Source organism: Pygocentrus nattereri, chromosome 10, assembly GCF_015220715.1.
Source record: "Pygocentrus nattereri isolate fPygNat1 chromosome 10, fPygNat1.pri, whole genome shotgun sequence".
Taxonomy (NCBI): Eukaryota; Metazoa; Chordata; class Actinopteri; order Characiformes; family Serrasalmidae; genus Pygocentrus; species Pygocentrus nattereri.
In genome coordinates this window covers 12,321,143-12,336,613 of record NC_051220.1, presented here as the reverse complement: position 1 = coordinate 12,336,613, position 15,471 = coordinate 12,321,143, and the positions used below count along the sequence as shown (strand labels likewise).

Below are 15,471 nucleotides of genomic sequence, written 5' to 3'. Positions count from 1 at the left end.
CAGAGCACATTATTACTAATAACAATTATTATAAAGCATTTGTGCCAGTTTAGCCACGTTGTGAACAACTCAAATGCTAACCAAAGCCCTCACAAACGCCACAAAAGTGAATTAAAATGTTGCATCTGATGATTTAAATCCAAAAATATGTGCCAACTTTATCATTTTCAGTTATATTATCAACATCACGCTGGGTTAATTCGATTTATTCGGCAAAAAATCATTATATTTTCTACATATTTTTAAAAAGCAGCATTAGCACCACAGCGGACTGCGGCTGCGCCTCGTCTCCATGGCAACGGCGAGCCCAGCAACGGCCGCGTCCTTAGCAACGCAAACAAGCGGAGAGTAGAGGAGCTAGCTAATAAACTGGCCTCTCACAGACAGAGACAACCGAGAAACGGATAGACAGACAAAAAGAGGGGAGATATGTCGCTGTGCACAAACCTAAGGAGCGCTGTGCTGATCAGAGCAGAGCCGTTGAAGACGGAGGGATTCACTGTCAAATCAACCATGAAGAACTCAATAGTAAGTTACTGTGGGGCTAACGGCTAACGGCTAACCGCTCTGACTGTGCGTAACTTTCTCTAAGGTTAACTTTCTTACTACCTCATGTTCAGATATGTGTGTTGTGTCGGTGCTGCACTGTCCTGCCTCTTTACTGTGTCTAATGTCTGTTTAATTTATCCTATTTATTATCTGCATCTCATTCCTGGAGGAACGTAATTTCACTCCACGGTGTACTTTTACATAGATGGAATGACAATAAAACAATAAAAGACAATAAAAGCCTCTCGACTTGAGCTAAAATAGACTAGAAAGCAAGCTGCTGTGGACCACGTGTATTTGGGGAGGGGGGCGATATAATCGATAATCATGGTTTTATCACTAGACAGTATGACGCTGTTTATTTTCGGATGTCGTCCAGGTCTAGTGTGCAGGTGGGTGACCTGTACAGATGAGTGTTCGGAGGTGATTTCTCTCTTATTGTCTCGTTCAGCAGTGAGACAGTGAGCTCGGGAAGGCGAGAGACATCTGAGGACGCGTTATTCTTCCGTATGAAGTGCAGAGACGCGCAGCTCTGTAATGGAATTATAAATATGCAGCAGAAAGGCAGGAGAGGAAGAGTCAGTCTCAAAGAGAAATAAACGCCTTTGTTGTGAGCAGGCAGGCTTTTAAGTGCCGTGAGTGCTGTCATTTGTGGAACTGTGTGTGAGTGTGGGTGATGAGGAGAGGAGGTTTTTTCTTTCTCTGTAAAAGAAATTGAAACCAGCTGTGCTGATAATGATTTCGAAACATTTCAGGACTTTCACTCTACACTGCCTGTTAAACGTTTGGGGACAGCTAGCTTTTTAAAATGTTTTTGATTCAATCAATCAGGTTTTCTTGGACTCTGTTTACACCTGGTCACTTTTAACACATTTAAAACACAAATCTGATCACTCAAACCACTTCAGGAGGTGAACTGAGACGCATTTCAACCACGTTACAGTAGCGTAAAACACATCCGTCTCTCCAAGACACATTCAGCAAACAAAATCCCTTCCAGTACAACCCAAACTCCTCACAGTATAGCCAAAACCCCTCCCAATATAACCAAACCCCCTCCCAGTATAGCCAAAACCCCTCCCAATATAACCAAACCCCCTCCCAGTATAGCCAAAACCCCTCCCAATATAACCAAAACCCCTCCCAGTACAACCAAAACCCCTCCCAGTATAACCAAAACCCCTTCTAGTATAGCCCAGACCCCTCCCAATATAACCAAAAACCCCTCCCAGTATAGCCAAACCCCTCCCAATATAACCAAAACCCCTCGCAGTACAACCAAAACTCCTCCCAGTACAACCCAAACTCCTCCCAGTACAACCCAAACTCCTCACAGTACAACCAAATCCCCTCCCAGTATAGCCAAACCCCTCCCAATATAACCAAAACTCCTCCCAGTACAAAAAAAACCCTCCCAGTATAGCAAAACCCCTCCCAATATAACCAAAACTCCACCCAGTGTAACCAAAACTCCTCCCAGTACAACCAAAACTACTCCCAGTACAACCACAACTCCTAGTATACACAAAACACCTCAGTGCAACCAAAACTCCTCAGACTACAAATGAAACTCCTCCCAATATATCCAAAACCCCTCCCAGTATTAATCAAAACACCTCCTAGCACAATCAAAACTCCTCCCAGTACATTTGAAACTCCCAGTACAACTAAAACCCCTCCGAGTATAACTGAAACCCATACCAGCACAAACAAATCTCCTCCCAGTACAATCGAATCTCCTCCCAGTACAACTAAAACCCCTCCGAGTATAACTGAAACCCATACCAGCACAAACAAAACTCCCCTCCCAGTACAATCGAATCTCCTCCCAGTACAACCAAAACTCCTCCCAGTACAACCGAAACTCCCAGTACAACCAAAAGCCTCTTTATCCAAAAACCAAAAACGCCCACTTCATCCCCTTCTTGTGATTTCAGCACTCAAACCCTTGAGGTGCTTAAAGCACCTTCGAACCAAAAGAGATTCAATATGAGCTTTTAACAACAGTTAAACAAAAGGTACAAGAAGCTGACCATCTTACTAAAATGGGGGGTCCACCAACTTCACAAAATTTCTGCATAATTCAGTTTATGATGATTATTCATGATTATTTGCCTCACAACACCCTGCAAGTATTCCTCCACCAAGAGAGTTAAAAAATGTAAGTTTTGGATCATAAAACAGTGTCTCAGGCATCAGGCAATGAATTCATAACCATGTAATTTAATGTAATAACTTTCTGTGAGGGAGCTTTTAGAGGCGGACGTCTGGTTCCTGTCACCACCACTGTGAACAATTCTGACTCTAAGTTTCTCTAGAACAGAGCGTTTCATATCGAACCACTCTGAACGATTCTGAAACTTTAATTATGCATATAAATGTGAAGATGAGAAGGAATTTCTCTTTAACAGTGAAACAGCCCAGTGTCCTCAAACTTTACAGGCCTGCTGGTCAGACAGACAGTCTGACCTCCAGACAGCGGTGCATGTGCTGATGATCTGCTCGATGATGAAGACGTATTAGTCGACTGTAATAGCTGTACGAGGGCATCAGTTTAACGCAACGTTTCCATTGATCCACTCTGGGCGGTTTTTAGGTCAGAAAGCTGCTCTGTGAAAGTGTTGAATGTGCAGTCATAAACTCCACAGTGAATGAAAAGATGAGGGTGAGAGAGTGAGGGTGAGGATGGAGACAAATTGCTGTATTGAGAGGAAAGCTGTAATGGATGGAGCTGGAGATAAACAGGTCACTCTGACTGGACCCTTCATTCAGCTCCACTGCTGCACTGAGAAGGTCATTCACTCCAATGGCAGTGCAGCACTTTACACTGCATTACTGCACATACTTTAGAGATGAAGCAAAATGAGCAAAACTCTTAAAATTCTAGGCCCGAACACTGAAGTGTCAAATTTTATTTTTTGTACCATATCATGAATGAAATATCTTTACTCAGCTCTTTATTTATGCCATTGATTGAAAGCAGAAAAGACAGGAATAACAAGTAAAAGGAAAGGAAAACACTTGCATTGCTGAAAAATCTGTTGATTTTATAGGACGGTAATACAACCCCATTCACAAAAAAGTTGGGACGCTGTGCAAAATTTAAATAAAAAGAAAATGCAATGATGTGCAAATCATTTAAAGCCTGTATTTAATTAAACATAGTACAAAGGCAACAAATGTTAAAACTGAGAAATGTTATTGTTTTTTGAAAAATATGTGACCATTTTGAAATTGATGCCAACCGCCAGTTCCCAAAAGTGAAATCATTTCGCTTTTAAAACTGCAGTGGTCGGTCTCCTCAGTTCCCAAATTCTTACAGCGTGTTCTTAAAAAGTAGAGGTGATGCAGTACAGCGGTCAACATGCCCCCGTCCCAACTTTTTTGGAATGTGTTTTTGGCGCTGAATTCAAAATAGGCATATTTTTAAAAAATCTTGAATCACAGTGCTGCATTACTTTGGATTTGAAGTCTTCGTTGTTTGTCGTATTGTGAGTCCAGACTTAGACGCATCTGTAAAAAACTGACTGGAGATTTGATTCTGATTTGAAATCTGACTTCATGTGTTTCTGCTGTTTAGACTATCACAGTCAACCTGGATGCAATCTGGGTGTGAAAAAATCTGATTTGCTCTGGCAGTGTGAACAAAACCTTATACATTGCCTTTTTTGTATCATAGCATAACAGCCTTTTTCAGCTAAAGGTAGAGGTTGGCGGTATAACAATGTTTTTGGTATTGTAATAAATTACACTGCAATATAATTTTCTGCTAAAGAACACTGAGTGCATGTATTTTTTTACATTTATTTTTTTACAAAGACAGCATAATCAGTCCTGCTTATGTGCAGTATGTCAAGTATTGTGATGGGTTTTTGCCACATCACCCACCTCTAACTAGAAGCATCATTTTTTTGCTATTTGTATTCCATTTTTCACAGTTTTGCATGGACCCACTGCTGCTTTCTTAGGCTGGCTTTGCATGACACTTTAATGTAACTTTAGTTACTTGAAACCTAAATGAAACTACAACCCCATTTCCAAAAAAGACCAACTGCTGTAGTTTTAAAAAATGATTACTTGAGACAGGATTTCAGCTGCTCAACAATTCGGGGTCTCCTTTGTCATATTTTTCATTTAATAATGCACCATATGTTATCAGTTGTGACTGATCTAGACTGAAGGCAGGCCAGTTTAGCAACTTGACACCTTTATTACAGAGCAATTCTGTTGTAGTACATGCAGAATGTGGTGTGGCATTGTATTGCTGAAATAAAAAGGCTTTCCCTGAAGAAGACGTTGTCTGGATGGCAGCATATGTTGCCAAAATATGTATATATTCTTCAGCATCAGTGGTGCCTTCACAGATGTGCATGTCATCCATGCCATGTGCACTAATGCACCCCTATACCATCATGAATACTGGCTTGTGAACTGTGCACAGATAATGAGCGGAGTGGTCTTTAGCCTTGAGGACACATTGTCCATGATTTCCAAAAAGCATTTCAAAGGTTGATTCGTTGGACAACAGGAAACTTTTCCGCTTCACCTCAGTCCATTTTAAATGGGCTCAGGCCCAGAGAAAGTAGCAGCATTTCGGGGTCCTGTTTATATAAACTTTCTTCTTTGCATTTAAGAGTTTAAAGTTGCATTTGTGGTTGCAGTGACTGTGTTCATAGACAGTAGTTTTCAGAAGTGTTTCTGGACCCATGCAGTGATTTTCTGTACAGAATCATGTCCATTTTTAATGCAGTGCCATCTAAAGGCCCAAAAATGATGGCCAGCAAATACTGGTTTCTGGCCTTATCTCTTGTGAGATTTCTCCAAATTCTCTGAATCTTTTAATGTTATTATGTACTGTAGATGATGAAAAGCAAAAGTTTTTGCTATTTTATGGTGAGAAACGTTATTCTTGAATTCTTGTATTTGATCGAGGAGTCTTTCACGGAATGGTGAACCACTGCATCTTTACTTCTGAAAGACTCTCTGTTGATTTTTATACCCTTCATGTTACTGGCCTGTTGCCAATTATCCATCCATCCATCCATTTTCTAAGCCGCTTCTCCGTCAGGGTCGATAATTTTTTTTTTGCATTACACAACGTTCCCACCCCCGTTTGTTGTCCCATCCCAACTTTTTTGGAACATGTTGTTGGCATCAAATTCAAAATAGTTAAAAAAAAACAATCAAATTTCTCAGTTTCGACATTGGATATGTTGTCCAACAGCCTCACAGCAAGAAGGGCCTGGGTTCAATTCCCGGGCTGGCAACCTGGGGAACCTTGCATGTTCTCCCCATGTCTGTGTGGGTTTCCTCCCACAATCCAAAGACATGCAGTCAGGCCAGAGAGACATGCTAAGTTGCTCCTAGTTGTGAGTGTGTGTGTGAATGTTTATGTCTGTGTGTTTGCCCTGCAACGGACTGGGTGTAACCTGCCTTCTGCTCGATGACCACTGGGATAGGCTCCAGCTCCACACACACACACACACACACACACACACGAAAGATGAGCAACAAACCCATAAATGATCAATGCAGCTCAGCCTGGAAGATGTGTGATGTTCTTTTACTCCAGATTAGCTTTTACAGTGAAGTTAGGTCAACAGAGCATTCAGCTACATTTTATTTCTACAGCCCCCTCAGCCCCCATTTCCTCATCCTGCTGTACCATGTGCCAGTTGTCAATACTAGACCCTAAAATGCGGTTACTGGACTCTCACCGTCGTGTTATATTAGAGTGAAACAAGTGTCTGCAGCCACCATAAACCTCAGGGCAGCTGAAGCGCAGTGATACTTAGTGAGCGTAAATGTTTAACAATGTTTATTATGAAGAGCAGCTGAATGTGAGTAAACAGTTGCTGGTCTGTTTGTTAATGCTAACAACGGCTGGACGGCGTGTCTGAGGAACTGGCCCGCAGTCACATCCCTGATGAGGCGCTTTAACGTCTGCAAGACTAATTAGAGCTCATTAATTATCCTCATTAACTCACGCCTCTGCCTCCATACTGTGTGCCTCAGCTGACCTGAATCAGCCCTGAGTCACTCAGCATCAGCAGAGAGGCCTGCACTTGACCACTCACTTAACAGGACAGCACAGAGAAGATACTGGAACTTTCTCTTCTCTTCTCATTTTCTTCTCTTCTCATTTTCTCTTCTCATTTTCTTCTCTTCTCATTTTCTCTTCTTCCCATTTTCTCTTCTCTTTTCATTTTCTTCTCTTCTCATTTTCTCTACTCATTTTCCCTTTCTTTTTTTCTTCTCCTTTTTCTCTTATTTTCTTTTCTCCTTTTTTCTATTTTCTTCTCTTCTCATTTTCTCTTCTCTTCTTATTTTCTTCTCTTCTCTTCAATTTTTTCCTCCTTTTTCTCTTCTCTTCTCCTTTTTTCTATTTTCTTCTCTTCTCATTTTCTCTTCTCTTCTTTTCTTCTCTTCTCTTCAATTTTTTCCTCCTTTTTCTCTTCTCTTCTCCTTTTTTCTCTTCTCTTCTAATTTTTTCTCTTCTCCTTTTTTCCTCTTCTCTTCTCTTCTAATTTTTTCTCTTCTCTTCTCCTCTCTTCTCATTTTTCTCTTCTCTTCTCATTTTTTCTCTTCTGATTTTTTCCCTTCTCTTCTCATTTTTTCTCTTCTGATTTTTTCCCTTCTCTTCTCATTTTTTCTCTTCTATTCCCTTCTCTTCTCATTTTATCTCTTCTCTTCTCTACTCTTTTTCTCTAAACTTCTCCTCTCTTCCCTTTTAAATTTTTTTCTCTTCTCCTTTTTTCCTCTTCTCTTCTCTTCTAATTTTTTCTCTTCTCTTCTCCTCTCTTCTCATTTTTCTCTTCTCTTCTCATTTTTTCTCTTCTGATTTTTTCCCTTCTCTTCTCATTTTTTCACTTCTGATTTTTTCCCTTCTCTTCTCATTTTATCTCTTCTCTTCTCTACTCTTTTTCTCTAAACTTCTCCTCTCTTCCCTTTTAAATTTTCTTCTTTTCTCCTTTTCTTCTCCTATTTTCTTCCTTTTCTTTTCTTCTCTTCTCTTCTTTCCTCTCCTTTTCCGTTATCATTCTGAGGTTTGAATCCAGAAGCTGATGATCTCACACACTCTCTCTTTCACTCATCAGGCTGTTATCTAAATTTAGCTGAATGCGCTGTTGACGTAACCTCGCTGTAAAAGCTAATCTGGAGTGAAAGAACATCACACATCTTCCAGGCTGAGCTGCATTGATCATTTATGGGTCTGTTGCTCATCTTTCGTGTGTGTGTGTGTGTATATATGTGTGTGTGTGTGTGTGTGTGTGTGTGTGTGTGTGTGTGTGTGTATGTGTGTATCTGATGGTGAAAAGAGTCGGAGGCTGATTCATCTATAATAAACAAAGCTTTCCTGTGATGGCAGTCTCATTGCTTTGGGCTCAGGGGAGATTTTAGATCCTGCACAACTGCCTCTGTGCTTAAAGACGTGAGGAGGAGGGAAGCCGAGCTCGTTAGACAATAAAGTGTGTGACAGTGGTGGAAACCAGGCTGTTTTATATGCGTGTGTGTATGTTAGCGTGTGGTTTCATTTGAAAAAGGAACCCCCCCCCCCCCCTCTCTCTCTCTCTCAACTCCATCTTTCTCTCCCTCCCTCTATCTCATCAGCTTTCTGCCAATTATTCTCAAAGCTGCGTTCCAGCGGCAGCCGTGCGCCTTTCATTAGCAGCAGCTTGACTTCACCCTGCTCAGATAGCACGAAGGCTCAGGCAAAACTGACTCCAGACTTTTCTTTTGCTTGTTATTTTTTCCACTTCTTTCTTTACTTTGTAAATTGGTGAACAGTGCAGGGGAAGTGTGTTTGCTTTCTTCAGCGGCAGCGGGACTCCTGTCACTCAGCTAGTCGAGCATTCGCTCAGCACAGTAGAGCTCAGCTCGCTCAAATCCACTGCAGAAACAGCCCCGAAGCTGAAAGAGTGGAGAGTTTAGAGTTGCACCTCATTCTAGTCTCGCAGCTCCTCTCTGAGCCTGCGGATGTGAAGATTAGTGTAAGGTTTAAGCTGGAAGCAGGCTGACACAGATGCCGCTCAGAGTGAAGTGACCTTGAGAAGTATACTTGATGAAACTCATTTGGTGAAACATACAAAGTAAAGCATAGAACCCTAAACCCAAGTAAGACCCTCAACCTCCTAAAACACAATGAAACCAATAACAAACCCCAAACCTCAAATCAGACCCTGAACAAACCCTAAAACCCGATCAGACTTCAAACCCCAAACCCCAATCAGAACCCCAACAAATTCTAAACCCCATTCAGAACATAAACAAACCCTAAACCCCAAATCAGACTCCAAACAAGCCCTAAAATTCCAATCAGACCCTCAATGCACCCTAAAACCCAATCAGCCTATAAACAGACCATAAGTCAGACTGTAAACAAACCCTAAACCCCAAGCAGACTTCAAACAAACCCTTAAACTTCAATCACACCCTAAACACATCCTAAAACCCAATCAACGGATAAACAAACCCTAATGAAATTATAAACATACCTTAAAACCCTGATTAGTCTTCACACAAACCCCATTTAGACCCTTAAAAAATTCTAAACCCCCTTCATAACATAAATAAACCCTAAACCCCAATCAGACTTCAAACAAGCCCTAAAAGTCCAGTCAGACCCTACATGCACCCTAAAACCCATCAGCCTATGACCCACCCTAAATAAGACCATAAACAAATCCTAAACTCCAGTCAGACCTTAAACAAACTCTAAACCCCAATCACAAATAAAAAAAAAGCTAGACCCCAGTCAGACCATGAACAAAGCCCAAACCAAAATCACAGCATAAACAAACCCTAAGCCCCAGTCAGAACATAAATAAGCCCTGAACCTCAATCTGACCCTAAACAAACCCTAAACTCCAATCAGACTCTAAACAAGCCCTAAACCCTGTTCATGTTTTACACAAACCCTAATTAGACTGTAAACAACCCTAAACCCTAATCAGACCCTAAACAAACTCTAAACAACAATCAGACTGTAAACAAACCATAAACCTCACTCAGACCATAAACATACCCTAAGCCCCAGTCACACATAAAAAACAATGTAGACCCCAGTCAGATTATAAACAAACCCTGAACCCAAAAATATACACAAGTAAACCCTAAGTAAACCTGAAATTGTAAAGAGCAGCACAAGGTTCATCCGCATCTTTCATAGTGCTACTAACGCAGTGTTATTGTTCAGCTCAACACGCTGAGAGGAGGATTCCAGCTGCTATTCTGCGATTTCGGACTGTGTCTTCAGCATGTGGTGGTAGTATGAGGGGACACTGCTTGATGCAGTGTAAAGAACTCTGAGAACTTAGGCTTAGACTCTGGGTGGTCCTGCTTGGAGCTAGAAAAGCTGAGAATTTAATCACGGGAAATGGAAGGTAGACATGTGAATTTAAAGGGCATTAAACTGGGATGGGTTTTAGACGTGGTCTGCAAACTGTAGATGTTCCATAACTTCATTTCTGTTACGTCAGCTAACAGACCGCTGCATTGGCTGGCATCACACTGAGTGATGCAGGTAGAGGGAGGACCACCCTGCCCACTCAGAAAGAGAGAGCGAGGAAATGATCTATTGAACATGGATGGCTGTGGCATCACCTGGGATCGAACTTGTGATCTCCCAGTGACATTATCATATATCATCATAACGCACCAAGAATCCATCTGATTGTCCACCTTCTCAGTCGCTGCTCCTTTAGGCGGTTAATTAATCGTTCCATTTCATTGTCTGATGACAGATGAAGCTAAAATCCAGTCGGATCCTGAAGCTTAGCCAGTGATGACCAAGCCAGGCTTAAAAATGGGCTAAGATCACTCAGTGTTTACTCTGCTTTAGGATTGAGAGACATGAAGCTCTCAGACTGTCTACACAGTAAAGGTGGCCTTCCACACACACAGTGAGGGTGAAGATCATTTCATACTGTGAGTGGAGGTCATTACCTCACTGTGAAGAGAAAAGAACAGCTGGAGCTGGAAGAGAAGTAAAAAGAAGAGAATAGGGAAGAGAACATGAGAGGAAGAGGGAGGAAAGAGAGGAAGAAAAGTGAAGAGGAGAAGAGAAGAGGAGAATAAGTAAAAAATCAGAGGAAGAGAAAGGAGGGAGAAAGAAGAGAAGAGTAGAGGAGTATCAAGCCTCTGCTCTGCTCTGCTCTCCTCATTAGCACTCTGTCCTGCTCTGTCTTGCTGTAATTAGGTTTGTCGTGTCTGATGGAGATTGAGTCATGCGAAGCACCTTCAGCCTGCACACCTGCATCCTAACACCAGCTCGATTGATCAACCGCACACACACACACACACACACACACACACACTCTCTCTCTCTCTCTCTCTCTCTCTCTCTCTCTCTCTCTGGAAATCCTTGACTGCACAATCTGTGAGTGGAAATATTAATATCTGTATATTTTTCCCTGCATGCTCTCAGCTTTAGGCAGCACAGCAGCAGAGATAGAAACCCCTTCTTAACTCGCCTGCGCAGCCATTTTGATTAAATGATGATTTGTTGTTCTGTTAGACAGGGTTAGCTTTCCTCTGCAGAGTTAAACAGGGTTAGCTTTCCTCTGCAGAGTTAGACAGGGTTAGCTTTCCTCTGCAGAGTTAGCTCAGGTTAGCTTTTCCCTGCAGAGTTAGCTCCGTTTAGCGTTTCCCTGCAGAGTTAGCTCAGGTTAGCTTTTCCCTGCAGAGTTAGCTCAGGTTAGCTTTTCCCTGCAGAGTTAGCTCGGGTTAGCTTTTCCCTGCAGAGTTAGCTCAGATAGCTTTTCCCTGCAGAGTTAGTTCAGGTTATCTTTTCCCTGCAGAGTTAGCTCAGGTTAGCTTTCCTCTGCAGAGTTAGTTCAGGTTAGCTTTCCTCTGCAGAGTTAGCTCAGGTTGGCTTTTCCCTGCAAAGTTGGCTCGGGTTAGCTTTTCCCTGCAGAGTTAGCTCAGATGGCTTTTCCCTGCAGAGTTAGCTCGGGTTAGCTTTTCCCTGCAGAGTTAGCTCAGGTTAGCTTTTCCCTGCAGAGTTAGCTCAGGTTAGCTTTTCTCTGCAGAGTTAGCTTTTCTTTGCAGAGTTAGCTCGGTTTAGCTTTTCTCTGCAGAGTTAGCTAGGGTTAGCTATTGCCAGGTAGCAGATTTAACTAACATTAGCTGTTTTCAGTTATCAGAATTAGAATTTTTATTTGGCAGAGATAGTTGATGTTAGTTGTTTTCATTTAGCAGAGTTAGCGAATGTTAGCTGTCTTCAGTTAGTAGAGCTAGCTAGCACGAGTTGTTTTCAGTTAACAGAGTTAGGTCATAACATTTTTAGGCAGCTGTGTCAGGCGGCAAATTTCACCACCAGCAAAATGGGCTACATCTATTTATACTGTAAAATGCTGCTTTCACTGTGAGATGTTTTTCTTTTTTAACTTTACGTTTTTAAAAATCTCAGATGCTGCAGACTCGATCTCCACCGTCCCTCTTACTACCTTTGTGTGTTAATATTGATGATGAAATATTACAGTGATAGTGGTGAATAATGAGGAGACCGAGCTGAACGTGTGTCTGTTTATTAGAAGGAATAACGTGAGCGTGCTCGGCTAAAGCGTTTGGGAAATGGAGACTGAAACTGGAGAGCGGTTACGCTCTGATAAACAGCAGGGGGCGCTCTCACAGTATTCACTGCATACAGTTTATCACACTTGACAGTATTTTTAGCATTATTTTGATAACGCCTATACGTTTCAGCTATGTGTTTATGGCTGGTTGCTAGGTAACAGACATGACAGCTGATTGTCGACTTCATAGTAGAGTATGTTAACATTTCCTAACTGGTATAAGATGCTGATCTGTCAGATCTTAACTTAAGACAAAAAGAAAAGAAGTCTACTAATGGAAAGATTATGAACTGTTATTCTGTAATAGTGACTGTTATAAATGCAGCCAGTACTGAAGTCCTCGTGGCGACTAAGCAGATCAGATTTCAGAGGTGTTTCAGTAGTGCGGCCCCTGCCCTTCTCTCCAGAATGTCAGAGCGCTGCGTTTTTCCTCACGGTGGCACTTCACAGGCACCTTGCTCACAGACAGCGTTTAATGATGAATAGACGGTGAGGGCCATAAAGCAGGCTTTTATGTGATTAGCATGACTGTGAGTGACCTTTCAGCAGAAGGACAGCATTACTGCTGGAACGGTTTCAGTGTGAAAGCCTCTGCTCACAGAACATGAATTACTAGCGCTCGCGGTCGTGTTTGCATTGTCTGTGCTACACCGTTCCACCGCCCAGCTTGCGAGCTCCGTCAGAAAGTCCATTAGGAAGCTTTAAAAGCGAAAGTTCACCATTTTCACCCAAACTCCATTTATTCTGGCCACTTAGTCGGCGCGTTAGGCGGCTGGAAGCTCTAATGGAGCTACAGTGCCTGTAGAGTTGCTGCTATTGCTCATTGTTATTGTAAAAGGCCTTCGCCGCTCTTTATCGCCGTTCTGCTCCGCCATTCTCCTTCTGCTCTATAAATTAGCCTCCAATTTATCTCCCAGTCTCCTCCGTTTTTTTTTCTCCAGCCAAATTCAGCCCGGTCGTTTCTCTCAGGCGGCCGGCACAACGGCGCTAAAGCTTAGAGGCTAATATGCAAATTACAGTAACCAGCGTTAGTGCAGCACAAGAACTTCTGCTCCTCATGTTATTAGAATTATCTCTGCTGCTTTTGGAGTTATCTGGGATTAGAACACCATCTGCTAATACGCTGCCCCAAATCAGCTTACTTAATTACCTACAGGGACGCACGTCTTAAAGCGATAGTTTGGCCAAAAATCAAAGTTGTGCGTTTCTCCCATTCGCTAAATGTAGCCAAGATGAGTTTACTTTGCTTTTTTATTTTTAGCGCTGGAGCTACAAGGCTAATGTAGTTAACAATTTTCAAAAGGTACTTTTTTACAAAAAGTAATTTTCAAAAGCACAAGCAAAACTCATGACTGCGAAACAGCAGAGGGCCCCCACGAGCAAGTCCTCAGTGAATGGGAGTGAATGGAGCTGTATGTTTCTGTTTTTCTACAGGAAATGGGTTTTGGGCAGTACAATGCTAGTATTACTGCTACTGAGTGTTGATTGGTTAGCATTACTGCTACTGAGTACTGATTGGTTAGTATTACTGCTACTGAGTGTTGATTGGTTAGCATTACTGCTACTGAGCGCTGATTGGTTAGTATTACTGTTACTGAGTGCTGATTGGTTAACATTACTGCTACTGAGTGCTGATTGGTTAGCATTACTGCCTTTCAGTGCTGATTGGTTAGCATTACTGTTACTGAGTGTTGATTGGTTAACATTACTGCTACTGAGTGCTGATTGGTTAGTATTACTGCTACTGAGTGCTGATTGGTTAACATTACTGCTACTGATTGCTGATTGGTTAACATTACTGATAGTGAGTGCTGATTGGTTAGCATTACTGCCTTTCAGTGCTGATTGGTTAACATTACTGCTACTGAGTGCTGATTGGTTGGCATTACTTCTACTGAGCACTGACTGGTTAGCATTGCTGCTACTGAGTGTTGATTGGTTAGCATTACTGCTACTGAGTGTTGATTGGTTAACATTGCTGCTACTGAGTGCTGATTGGTTAGTATTACTGCAACTGAGTGCTGATTGGTTAACATTACTGCTACTGATTGCTGATTGGTTAACATTACTGATAGTGAGTACTGATTGGTTAGCATCACTGCTACTAAGTGCTGATTGGTTAAGATTACTGCTACTGAGTGCTGACTGGTTGGCCTGTGGAGCAGCTCACGTTCATGCTCAATGATGTCATGAATGTACATGAGGTGCCGTTTTTAACTCCTATAACTCAGGTTTAAAAGCTTAAATAGTTTAGAGTTTATGACCTATGATTTTACTCAAATGCTCCATATTAACCCATTCATTTTAGACTTGTTTAGGACTGCCCCCTAGTGTTTGAGAAACCCAGAAGACATTATAGAGTGTTATTTCTCCTCTCTATGAGTTCTCTTGTTGGACCTCTTTCTCCAGTATCTCCCTAAGTTTGTTCTGAAATGTGTTCTTGAGAAAGGTCCTAAGAAAAGGTCTGTGTAAGGTTCATGACGTGAAATAAGAACAAATCCCAAATAAGAAAACACTGGTGAATGTCAGTCTCTATTAAAGCTGCGTAAGTGGGAAGAAATTTCTCCCTAAGAACGGCTGGTGAATGAGGCCCAATATTGCTCTAGCCATTTTAAGCCTGTAGTTAGCACCATGCTAGTTCTTGGCCTACAAGCTTCCATTACCTGTCAGCTAATCTGGTTCTTCAGGGTTTCTTTAGTAGAGACATTGGTTCTATATAGAGCCATGAACACTTTAAGAACCATTTGCTGCATGCTGCATGATGAAATGGTTCTTCAGATTGATGGACAATGTGTTGTAGATGCTTCTATATAGCACTTTTTGAAAAGGTTTCTATATAGCTCCATAAAGGTTCTTCGGTTGTATACAAGCTTGACATTGTAACAATAGCAGAACCCTTTATAGTGCTATATAGAACCATATTCAACAATACATTTGCCTCGTAGCTTCAGTGCTAAAAGAGTCTTGGCCGAGCGGCTATACGAAGGGAAATGGGGGGGAGGCAGGTGGTCGATCTATCGCTTTAAGCGTCTGGGTGAAGAGTTTGCGCCCCGCTTTCGCTCCGTTGTGGTATGTGTGATTGTTATCAGAATGGTTCCAGATTACCCGTGTGCAGAGCATCTGATTGGGATTGGATTGTTGCTCTTTATGGACAGCTGGTTTAGGAAAAGATGATTGGATGTGTTTGTCAATAGCGGTTAGCGCACGGCGCACAAAGACACAATCAATATGCAACATTCTGACGCTCTGAAGATAAGGCTACTCACCACCGGCCCACTCTGGAGGCGCAGGAGCAACATCAATGAGGCTTTTCTGAGAAACGAGCGAAAAAACTGCCTCAGTTTAA

At 42.0% G+C, this 15,471-nt stretch overlaps 1 protein-coding gene across 1 annotated transcript in view; it reads left to right on the top strand.

Moving 5' to 3' along the window:
- Positions 1-329: 329 nt before the first annotated feature.
- The window catches only part of pacrg (PARK2 co-regulated), a 136,791-nt gene continuing 121,649 nt past the window's right edge, over positions 330-15,471 (top strand). The window contains exon 1 of the mRNA XM_037542228.1: positions 330-528. Within this exon, the coding sequence (XP_037398125.1) occupies positions 430-528 (99 nt within the window). The 5' untranslated portion in view covers positions 330-429. The remainder of the gene's footprint in view (positions 529-15,471) is intronic.